General features: G+C 41.6%; 1 protein-coding gene across 2 annotated transcripts in view; it reads right to left on the reverse strand.

Annotated features, from left to right (window-relative positions):
• The window catches only part of CHD1 (chromodomain helicase DNA binding protein 1), an 82,545-nt gene extending 70,538 nt beyond the window's left edge, over window positions 1-12,007 (reverse strand). For both annotated transcript variants that reach the window (XM_084833800.1, XM_084833799.1), the window contains exons 1-2: window positions 11,658-12,007; window positions 9,458-9,669 (exon numbers count right to left, since the gene is read on the reverse strand). In XM_084833800.1, the coding sequence (XP_084689926.1) occupies window positions 9,458-9,510 (53 nt within the window). In that variant the 5' untranslated portion in view covers window positions 9,511-9,669; window positions 11,658-12,007. The remainder of the gene's footprint in view (window positions 1-9,457; window positions 9,670-11,657) is intronic.
• Window positions 12,008-12,209: the final 202 nt, after the last annotated feature.

A 12,209-nucleotide genomic window follows, 5' to 3' on the forward strand; every position in this document is an offset into this window, starting at 1 on the left:
CTATCAGCCCCAGCCAACATGGCTAATGGTCAGGAACGCTGGGAGTTCAAATCAAATACTCTTTATTACGGTTGTTTAGACCCATGCAAGTTAAAATATATATAGACAAGTATACAATTATCAGGTCACAGGCTACAATTTCTTCAATTTAACTAATACAGTCAAACAACTTAGCTCTTGTTTGCTCGGAGTTGTACGCATCTGAAAGGTAGCAGCTTGGAAGAAGCAGCTTTATATACAGCAAAATCCTATTGGTCCAAATGTGCTGGGTGGAGAGTTTTACAATACCAACACAGCTGTTTAGAACCCATGTCAGGTGGCTATATTACTGGCTTCATACTATGAGAGCATACAAGTGGAAACTTTAGCGATGGGAACTCTGCAGAAACAGGTCTCAGAAGAAATACAGGAAAAGCATGTTGCTAACATTTATTAAAAAAACCTTTCTTTAAAACATTTATATCCCACCTTTCTTATTGAAGTGTACAAGACAGCTGACAAAAAGAAAAATACAAACACATAAAATACAAATACAACCCCACCCAAACCATCATTATTACAATAAAGAAGCAGTAGAGGACACTGGCTGAGAATACATATAATGCTAAACCATGGTTTCATGGGGGGAAGCCACAACGGCCCAGTTTGCATGTCACAACAACCCACAATCTTTTAAAATTGTGGACTGTTGTAAGCAAGGCAGTGTGCTTGTTGTTGCTGCCCGATCACTCCCATTTTGTCCCTCGGTTGTTTAGCACAGCATCCAAATTCAGACTTCTAGCTTCTCTCTTCCTGCGCCCCCCCAAGCCAGAGAAAGAACCAATGATATGTTTTAGGGTTTTTTCTCTGGGTTTTCGGGGGAGACAAGTCAGAAGTCCATATGATCACCCTGAAAGTGAACATGAGTTCAGCAATTAACACAAGTATACGTGCATTCATTCAACCCAGGTTCAACTGTATGCATCATCTGTACCATGGATTAAGTAGGATTCAGGTACCTGTGTACAAAGCAGGGATGGATGCATTCGGACTGGACACAAGCCTTATTCAGGAGTTTAAAAATCTTAAGTATAGATAGGAAACAGGAACATATGTGCTGGCTCCATGCCCAACCTCTCCCCATGTTGATCAGGAAGATCTGAAGAGAAACTGTAACAGTTTTTGGCAGAATGCGGTTACAGTTCTCTGAACAATCCAATGCCTGAAAGTGCAACAATGAGATCTCACACTGGGGCTAGTCACACAATACACTAAATGAGTGTTCATACTCTATGTAAGATCATTCAGCTCATTGTGAGAATCTAGCACCAGAGAATCTATATAAAGTGTGAGTGCACATTCAGTGTAATGTGTAAATACGCCTAGCATGAGACACCATCTCCCACAACACAGAAAGAAAGAACAAGGATTGGGGCCCTTGTGTTGCACTGTAGAAAGGTGGTATGATTCTTTTGCTTCCTTCACCTGTGCATAGCCCCACCCTCTGCTGCAATTCTCCGATGGTCAAACTACATGTTACTTTAAAGATATAGCTAGTGTTTTTCTTCTTTTTTCAAAAATAAGTGTATGGGACTCAATATGGACCAGGCCCCTACAGTGGGAGGTAAGGACTATAACCCTTTAACTTGTGCCTGCAATTTATGTTACAATTGGATGCCTTTTTGGAAATTAGAGGCTTAGGGGGCTGATCCAGATTGGGATCACAGCAGGGAAGCAAAGTATTAATGTTCCCCTACCTCCCCCCCCCCCCCCGGTCCCAATCTGTGTAGTAACATATACTCTGGCCTAGTGAGGTCAGATTTCATAACTAAAGAAATAGGCATTGCACAAAGAATACAGTAGATTTCAATATAGAATCCCTATAAAAACATTGGAGTACTGGCAGCATTCTAGCTTCAGAATGAAACTGAACATGCACAAAATAACTCTGCCAGCACTTGTTGCCAAAGGCTTTCATGGGGCAGAAAAACTTTCATAACCTCTAAACTGCTTCTCAGAACTTCACCTTTGAACCATTTCTCCTCGACAAACCTGAATAAAGCACATCAATAGTTTTAACCATTTTTTTTTAAATATCACACCACAAATTGGAGTAAAATGGGTAAATGTGTCAATTTTCAGCATTTTTTACTTGCTGTAACTGAGGCAATTATTAAAGGATTGGTTTGAAGATTTTCACAATTGTAGACTTTCTCCTGTAGATCATGGATGCCAAGTTTCAAGTTATTACCTCAATAAGTGTTTTATCTTAACTAAAAAGACATTCCTGTGCCCTTTTAATTAATCCACACAAACAAGTCACAAACTACTTAGATATATTTCCAGAAACCTTGTTTTATTATTCTTGTGTGTTATTTTATCAACTGGTGCAATAATAAACTTCTGCTTGACAGGCTTAGGCAGACTGTTTACTGGCAGTTGAGTGTCTGCTAATATAGAAATAAATTGCCTACAAACTTAAAAACAGAACACATATCATTTTTAAAAAATTTGATATATTTTGACATTGCCACTTTATTAAGTTATTAGTAAGGTTTTAAATCATAATACTATAAGAACTGCTTCAGACCCAATTCCTGAAACTCATTCAAGTTAATGTTTTCAGCAGCATTCCATGTTATTGCCCAAGGAGAATATGTCAAACCTCATCAAGCAAGCTTTACTTTCCAGTAATTTTGTTATGAAATAGCTACTACCTGTCAGTATTATTTCCACCCTCCTCCCCATACTTCAATTTTATTTGTGAATATGGTATAATCTGAAAGATACTGCTCTACCAGGAAATCTTCCCCCAATTTTTGAATCACGTTGAAGAAATGTATGCTCTTGAAAGCTGTAGGATTTTTCTATTGACCAGAAACAGTTCAAGCTGTACTACATACAACTTTCACCAACACTCAGCTGACTTGCAGTACAACAAACCAGAGCCATCCAGGCAGTTATTCTTCTACAGATGGTTACATAATTCTTGAAAAAGCAAAAACACTATAATGGCACTTGGGTAGTCAGATTCAGGCAATTGAATGAACCTATAAACTCAAACAAGTACAGAATTTAGCCCTATGGTGAAGGCCTGTGGATAGCTTAATGAAAACATTGATCCAACGTGCAGCAGCTGCAAAAAAAAGGCAAATGCTATGCTAGAGATCTTTAGAAAAGGGATAGAAAATAAAATTGTCAATATTCTAGTGCCTTACACAAATTGATGGTGTGACCACTTGGAATACTGTATACAGTTCTGGTTGCCATATCTAAAAATTATAATACAGAGCTGGAAAAGGTACATAAAGAGGCATACTTATACAACCAATTAAAATAATTTGTGCCACAGATCAGTCATAGAAGCAAAAACTATATAACTACCATGGCAGACAATATGAGACTGTACTGCTTTTATCAGAGATACTCATAGGTATCGGGAGGTCTGCAGAGAAGTGAAGATGAGCCCATTCCATTTATAAACCATCTAATCCAACGATTACCACCAAAGGTAGATTGATAAAAATGACTATTGCTGTTCCCCAGGATCCAGATGTACAATGTAGTCTGCATTTGAAAGTCATGTTGAAAGCATGCATCCATAGTCTTCTCTAAATAAGAAGAGTCACTTCGTTGCCCCTCCAAAGACCTAGCAAATTTACATACTACACCAGAGAAGAGCAGATTTCAGCACTGCAGATCTACTATGATTTTTACTAAAACCCCAGGGTCCATTAACTGGAGCCAGATGCACATACTGAACTCCATGAACCACACAATGGAGTAACTTGCATACACAAACCTACATCTGATTTACTACTGATCAGAGATGCTATCGTTAAACAACTGGAGTTGGAGATCTTTGCTCATTATTGAAAATCACCCAGAGATCTACTGGTAGATCCCTATTTACCTTCAGCTCACCCCTGCACTAAACTATGTAAAATTCTATTTTACGTTGTTAGCAAAATAGTGGAAGTTGATACAGTGAAGGCATTAGTTTTTTAGATGAAATAGTTGTACATCTTAGATTACACTACTGAACAGAATTAAGAGGCAATAACCTCAAGTTAAAATCTCTACTGCACCAAAGCAGAACTCAATCAAATAAATGCACATTAAGTTAGCTGATTCATCAGAGGCTACTTATTATTTTCAATGTAAGAAGTATGCCATACTAACACATTAAGAACTGTAAGAACTTTTGTTCTTAGCTTTACAATAATTTCCTAGGGGGTGTTTTTCTATAATCCTTATTATAGAATTTACATTTATCCAAATCTCCCAAGTTAATTAATTAAACCTCCTACAGTGACCTCTGAGACTAGATTTGGCTACCAGGAAGAGGGGCTTTTCTGCTGTGGCACCCCAGCTGTGGAATGAGCTCCCTGGAAAGGTTCGTCTGGCATCTATGCTGTACTCCTTTTGGCACCAGGTGAAAACCTTTTTATTTTCCCAGCATTTTAGCGCTCTAGACTTTTAGTTACGCTGTTTTAAATCTGTATTTTAAATCTCTGCATTGCTGGTAGGTTTTATTCTGGTTGTACTTTCATATTTTAGTTTTAAGCTTTCATATTTTGTATTATTTTATGTTGTACTTTGTGGTTTTAATTTTTGTGAACCGCCCAGAGAGCTTCGGCTATTAGGCGATATAGAAATGAAATAAATAAATTTGACTCCTAAAGATCTGAAGCTGACTTTTGAAAACTAGCTTTATTATTCTACCTTACAGATAATTAAAGTACTGCCATACTAACAGTGACTGCTAGTAACACTGAACATCACTGAAAACAATAACACTCTCCAGGGACATCAGTTGCAAGTCAAACTGGTTGGGTTCAAAGTATTTTATGTAAGTTGAGAAGTCATTACTACTAATTTGGATTATACCAGTGCTCAGGAAAAAGACAGTATGCTAATAGAAAGGAACAACTGATTTCTACTTCATTAATGCATTCTAAAACAGGTCTTAGGCATGCGCGCACACACAAACACAAACTGGAGTAAACTGTAATTTGCTTAATTCCAACGTAAACTCAAAATCTAGAATCAATTTGGGGATATGGAACAGAAGACACAGAAGAGTCCCTGTACCAATAAGCCTTTTCTTGGAAATAACACACTTATATGTTACTAGGGCTGTCACTGAATAGTTAATAAATCATATGAGTTTTAGTTGGTTAATTGCTTGATTAAATTTGCATATTACTAAAATATGGTTCAGTGGGAAACTTCATTTTTAGATGAGGGATTTTAAGATGGTACTTGCCATCTGCAGTTTTTATAAGTACTTGTACTAAAATGTTTTGAAACATCTGCTACTTCATTAAAGTACATTTTAATACATTGATCCAACTGATTAATAAATTAAATGTTACATCTATACTTGTTTCATGTTTTTTCATGGTTTCAATTAAGCTTCCCCCCGCCTGCCCCCCCGAGTATAGTCCAGTGACAACATGTTAATGTATGGATTCCTTAACACTTGTATAACAATTCATATCAAACTTTAGTGTTCAGAGTGATTCACATACCAACATGTACGTTTACAAATCTGTAAGGATAGAGGGGCTTACTTACATACATTCTCTTTGTGAATTCATGGCAGAGGAGATTCAAACCAGGAGCTTAATGAGTCATAGTGTAGCCTCTTAACCACTATATCATGCCACCTGATGCCCACCAAATGGGGAGAACACGTATTATAATGTGGGTGAGCAAGAGCCAGACCCAACTTCTCTACTCTCTTCCCAACTGCTTTGCCTCACCTTCCTTGCCCTTGGTGCCTGCTTCCTACAGTCTTTCTCCCCTAATGTTCTTGCTTCTTCTTGCTTTTCTAGCCTCCCTACCCCAACCCCAGTTCCTGCTCCAGCTTTGTCCATTCCCTCAACTCCCTTGCCTCTATCTACCGGCTAGTCTGTCTGCATTATTCTCATCTTTTCTTTTGTCCTATCCTTAGGGTATTCAATACACATTCCCACTGGAATACAAATAGCTGTGAGAGGAGGGATTGCACAGAAGTATAGGCTGGTGATGTCACAAAGATACTGACAGCTCCCTTCTCCAACTGCTTTAAAGTAACATTTCCCTGTAAAGTACTTAAGGCAAATGGGAGGTGATTTGAGATGACTCTCCCACAGGTGAGTTTCATGGACATGACAAGTTGGGGGTTGGACTCAATGGTTTCATAATCCCCTTCCAACCCTACTATTCTATGAAGTTCAGCCTATTATATTCCACTTTCTGACTAGACCTTTCCTACTCAAGCCAGCAAAGCGGTTCAGGATAAGCAAGTAGACAGACTTGATAATTTACAGACACACATTACAGAAGGCAAGGATGGCTTGATAAAAAAACTCAGAATGCTTCAATTTATTTCCTATTAATCTACCAAGAAGCATGGCAATCCTGGTGCTTCCAACAACTGGAAATCTGTTCTGAATTCCATCTCTATGGCAAATATAAAAAGGTTTATGAATAATCCCACCAAGTACACTAGTACAAAAACAAACACTTGTTTTATCAAAACTCTTAATACAGAATAGAATCCAAGCCAAACAAAAGTATCCACATTAAACAAGTGATAATTAATAATTTTCAGATACATTCTGAGAAATGATTGTTGGTCAATCTATTGCCACATCTAGTGCCAGCAGAAGGTGAACAAGGCTGGGATAGGGGAGCAGATCTGGGTAGTTTCCACCACACATTCAAGCAGGCTGCAGAAGCAGGCAGTGCCAAACCTCACTCTGGATTTCAGGTTGCTTCAGCAAGTAGTAGAAGTGGGGATCCCCTGTTCATAAACCAAGCTATCATAATTGAAACACAGCTGTCTATTCTTGCATAGCTAAGGATCAAATTAAAACTGTCTTCGAGTTTGCATGATGCAACCAAACCAAAGTGGTGCACTAATTCTGTAATACAGAATTCCCAAATACAAAATATACATGTGTGTTATGACACAGTTATAACTTATTACTGATTTGATCTGTACTCCGCTTTTCTACTAAGAAAAATGGCACTCAAGACAGCTTACAATCATAAATAAAACTTGATTAAAATAATAAAATAATACATTATAACACAATAAAAACACAGCAATAACAGAATAAAAACCAACAGACCAGCGTTAATAAAGAGGTCTTTGTCTGCTGGAGGATGGACAGCAGGGAGGGAGCAAACCTAGTCTCCCTCGGCAGGAAGTTCCACAGCCTGGGAGCAGCCACCAAGAAGGCCCTCTCTCTACCAAACACATCTCTGAAGGTGGTGGTATCAAAAGAAGGGCCTCTCCTGAATTTGTAATTTTTGCCTGCAAGATGCACACAGGTAGCAGCCATAAAAGGCTTAGCTGCAGACAGATTGATTGGTGGTAGATTCAATACATACAAAATAAAGAACTTCTTCATACAACATACTTTATGGAATTCACTGCCATAGGATGTTGTGCTGGCTGCTCCCTTACATGGTTTTAAAGGAGTAGATAAATTCATGAAGGATAGGGCTTATCACAGCAATTGGCTGTGAAAGCTAAATGGAACATTCAGGTTCAGAGGCAGTATGCCTCTAAACAGCAGCTGCCAAGAGGCAATAGTGAGGAGCCTCACACCCTGCTGCTGAGCTCCCCAGAAGCATCCAGTACACATAGCTATAAGGCAGACAGGACTCTGAACTACAACAGGTCTGTTATTATGTTCCTAAAAGCTTCAATATATAAATATATATATGTGTAGTGTTTTGATTACTTACACACACACACAGGGTTGGAGAGCCTTTTGGAGCAGATTTGGAAGATGTGCGAGGGGACAGGAAAGCAAGGGGAAGTCCTATTAAGTGAGCAGAATCTGCTTGTGTGACGCTGGATTTAAGCCAGTTTTTTTTTTTAAATCACTTGAAAGCACAAAAAAATGACAGCCCTTGCTGATCAGATGAAAGCCTAATCTTGCAGTTGGCAACCCGGCTAGGGAGAGTTCTGACATCTAGCTTGTAAAAACTCTGCTCAAGACACCCCACAGCACATTAGATATGAATAGACAAGTAAAGCTGTGTAAGATATACCAAGCAATCCTATACATGTCTACTCATAATTAAGACTGAGTTCAATGGGATTTACTCCCAGACATAGGGCATAGGATTGCAGCCTAAGTTTTTGTCTTTATCAGGAAGACTGGGCAATCCACAAGTATAAATGGATCTGAAGTTCCTATGTGCTATTTCACACTGAAAGTGTGCACGTGAACATATTGTAGGTGTACTTTTCAGTAAGGTCATGGTAGATGTCCAGATGCCCTTTAAAAATGGGGCAGAACATCATCATCAAATTATGATTGTGGGGCTGAAAAACAAACTATCCAACATATAGTGACAGAGTGTCAAAACTGAGCCTACAATGTAGACTTTGCTGATTTCCTGGCTGTGACAACTGAAGTAAAAAAACTATACCTAGACAAACGTTTGTAATATTCCTGTCTATATTTTATATTTTACATTTCATATTTATTATGCTCTATGTTTTTATTGTAACGCGATGTAAATGTGCCATATGATAAATAAATAAATAAAATAAATCAGTAAGCAAGTAAAGAAGACAAACGCTGACCTTTATTCTTAAGGTAATTTCCTACATTACTTTTCCTTACCTATAATTTAAAAATGTTTGTAGCAAAATTGCCAGTAAATGGCCAACATGCATCTGAGGGATGCACTGAGTAAAGCTCTCTGAAACTGCTTTGCTAAATGTATGTTTCCATTTACCTCCTACCATTTACATTTTCAGCAATGTTACTGAGTTGTTTTCTTGTCACTTTCTTACAATCTTTTAAAACAAGTATGAAAAAAGAATGTGGTCACATACAGAATTATTTATCTGTGAATATAATGACCAAGCTCTGATTCATAGATTACAGACATCTTGAACAGGGAGGTGTGGAAAGCCGGGGAATTAGCGACTCTGATTGCATCACTCACCCTATGTCTAACCATGTCTTGTTCCATGCAAATTTGCAGATGGTATCCCTTCCTATCATCCCTAACCATAAGTGCAACACAAGCAGAACATGAAATATCACTGAGATAGAAAGCAAGGGTCAGAAGTGAAGAACACGACACTGGAGCAGGGTCCTGCCTATGACAGGATCACAAAACGTGTTGTTTACTTACCCCTGTATAAGCAGATCTGTATGTGATAGACTGTTTGTTCCATGTTATCTGGATTACAAGTATGCTTTTGCTACAAAAAAATGCATATCTGGGTATTTGTTCCTACTGGAGGCACACCATAAGTGGATTTACTAGAATGCAGGCCTAGGTCTCTTCCTATGCACTCTTATTTGTAAGTAAATTCAATTTGTTTCAATAGAACTAATCTGCAAATAAGTGTGCTTGGTCTGATACCTCAAAATAAACAATGCTATTTTTGTAAAGACTTAACTGTCACAAAAAGTGTAAGAAAAGTGTTAAATACCAAAGGCAATATTCATACCTTGATTCTCCACTACTGTTCCTTGCGCTTTCTTCATCACTGTGTCCATTCATTGTAAGTATTCACAAAGATAAAAATATAAATAAAAGTTCTTCCAGTTTACAAGCTGGATATAAAATGTCCTCTGGAGAGTCTTCTTCCTTGCACGTCAGATATTTCACATGCAACTTATTCTATTGCATTCAGCAGTTCATGATTTTTGCCCAAATTACCTTAAAAAAAGAGACAAATAATAAGATTTGAAAGAACAATCTTTGTGGACACTACAGTAAACTAGCTGGAGATATGTGCTAGCACATCAGATTCTGATTTTATTTATTTGCTACAGTTATATCCTGCCTTTCTTCCTCCACCTTCAATTTTATTCTCACAGCAATCCAGTGAGGTATGTTAGGCTGACAGCCAGCAACTGGCCCAAAGTCATGAAGTGGGGATTTAATCCCCCGTCTCCTTAGTCCTAGTCTGGCACTGAACACTGAAAACGAATTTTCTCATCAATCTTTACAACAACCCTGTGATGTAGGATCAGCATTATTCAGGCAATTCAGCTTCACATATGAGAAAGCCTAATTTAAAGCTTTCCATAGTATTTTGAAATGTATCTAATGAGTAGAGACATTAGCAGCAATACCAAAAGAAAGTAAAGGAGCTGCACTGGTGCAAGCTGAACCTTTTTTCTATAACAGACCTTACAAATAATGAGAGTAAGACAGCAATCCTAAACACATTTGCTAGGACATAAGCCCTATTGAACATGGTGGGACTTATTTATTATTTATTCATTTATTGTCTTTTTTTATCCCACTCTGCACAGAATGTGCCATAAGCCATATACATTAGTCATTTTATAAATTGGCACTGGTAAGACATGGTATAAGGCGCATGCCCTGTCCCATTAAGATTACAATCCATGTCCTATAAGAAAATATGTATAAAGCTGAGCTGTAACAAAATGGAGTTTCATCTAGTCAGTATCTGGCCCACAGAAAGTATACAAATAAGAGATCTTGACTCTGATTTCTATAATACTGTCCCTTTAAGAATGCTACGGTAAGGCTGCAATCCTATACACACTTACGTGGGAGTAAGTCCCATCGAACTCAAGTTACCTGAACAGACATGAATAGGATTACACTATGAAGCCAGCTCCCCATGGCTCGAGGAGCAGCATGGTCGGCTTGTTCCAAGAACAAGAGCAATTCCAGCTGCTGACCACGAAGCCAGCCCCCTTACTACTCATTTGGGCACGATACAAGCTAACGTAAGAATATCACAGCACCGAAGATCATTATCCACATGCTCAGTCAGTCAGCTGAATTATGTGCGGGTGTGTGTGTGTTTTAGGGAACCCGAGCAAAAGGCGGGGCCACTGTTCAGAGCAGCAGGAAAGCACCGCACACAGTCCCTGATAGCCAGCCTGTCAGCCAATGAGGAGCGGGCCTCGTGGATTTAGTGGGTGCCAAAACAAATGGGCTTTCTCCCCTCCCTCCGGTTCCCCCTTAGCGTGGTGGGTGTCTCTCATCGCTCCTCGCAGGGCGCCTTTTTTATTATTCGTGCCACCGCTTCTTTTCAGGCTGGCCGCGGTCTTCCCCTCCTCGCCCGCTTGCGAAAGCCTCCTTGCGCCTCTCATAACCGCCTCTCCTCGGCCGCCTGGTAAACAAAGGGAGATGGCGGGGGAAGCTGAAAAAGGAGGACCCAAGGCTAGGCGAGCAGCATGCCCGGCCCGGCCCGGCCGAGTCTCTACGGGAGGGAGGGAGGATAAAAGGGGAAGGAAGGGGAGGGAAGGTGGCCGGGCAAGCAAGCAGGCGAGGACCCTGAGACACAGGTTCTGGTGGTGGCTGAACAAAAGCGGCGCTTCTTCCTCCCTCTCGCCCCATACTCTTACAGCCCCTTTCGCAAGCCGCCCACCTGAAGTCTGGCTTCCACGCGAGCGCACAGCCTAGGCCAGGCCCTTCCCTTCCTTCCTTCCTTCCTCCAGGCCGGAGCCCGCGTCTCGACTTCCAACTCGCCTGGGCCAGAGGCTCCCTCCCTCTCGTCTTTTCCCTCTCTCCGCCCTGCCCTTGCCTCGCCGCGGCCTGCTCAAGGCGCCCGGGCGAGCTAGCGCCAGAGCCTGCCGGTCACGACAGCGCTGCCCACCACCCGCGCTGTCCAATGCTCGCTCGCCGGTTTATTTCGCTCTCCGGCGCCGGGCCGCTCTTACCTGAGCGTCGCCAGGCCTGCCCGGCTGCCTGGGCCTCTCCCGAGGAGCCACACGGAGTGCGCGAGCCGCGGAGAGCGCTGCCGCCGGGCCTCGAGCAGGAGGACGGAGAAGCGCTCCGGGGCCTGCCTGGGTCTCTTCACTCCCCCTCAGCCGCTGCTGGCCCTCCCTCTTGGCCTGGCCGAAAAAGGAGCGGGGGGATGCCCGACTCCCTCAGGAAGGGAGACGGCGGAGGGGACGGGGGAAGAGAACGGGTTAAAAAAAAAAAAAAAGCCCGAGGTAAGCGGGCGCGCGTCGCCGTTGCTTTAAGTCCTCCCGGCCGCCGCCGCCATCACGCTGCCGCCGCTCAGTACAGCCTCCTTCTCCTCCCCCTCCCCTCGTCCGATGGAAACCCCGGGCGTGATGTCAGCCCTGGGACAGAGCGGGAAGGGGAGGGAGGAGTCAGCGAGGAGGAGAAGCTGGCGGAGGGGCTCGCGCGGCCACTAGGCGCAGGACGAGCGCGCGATGGGGCGGGCGGGCGCGCGAGCGAGCGAGCGCGGTGCGAGTCCGCCCTCG

The sequence above is a fragment of the Heloderma suspectum genome, chromosome 2 (genome assembly GCF_057233095.1).
Source record: "Heloderma suspectum isolate Gila_16-S chromosome 2, 16-S_ref, whole genome shotgun sequence".
Lineage (NCBI taxonomy): Eukaryota > Metazoa > Chordata > Lepidosauria > Squamata > Helodermatidae > Heloderma > Heloderma suspectum.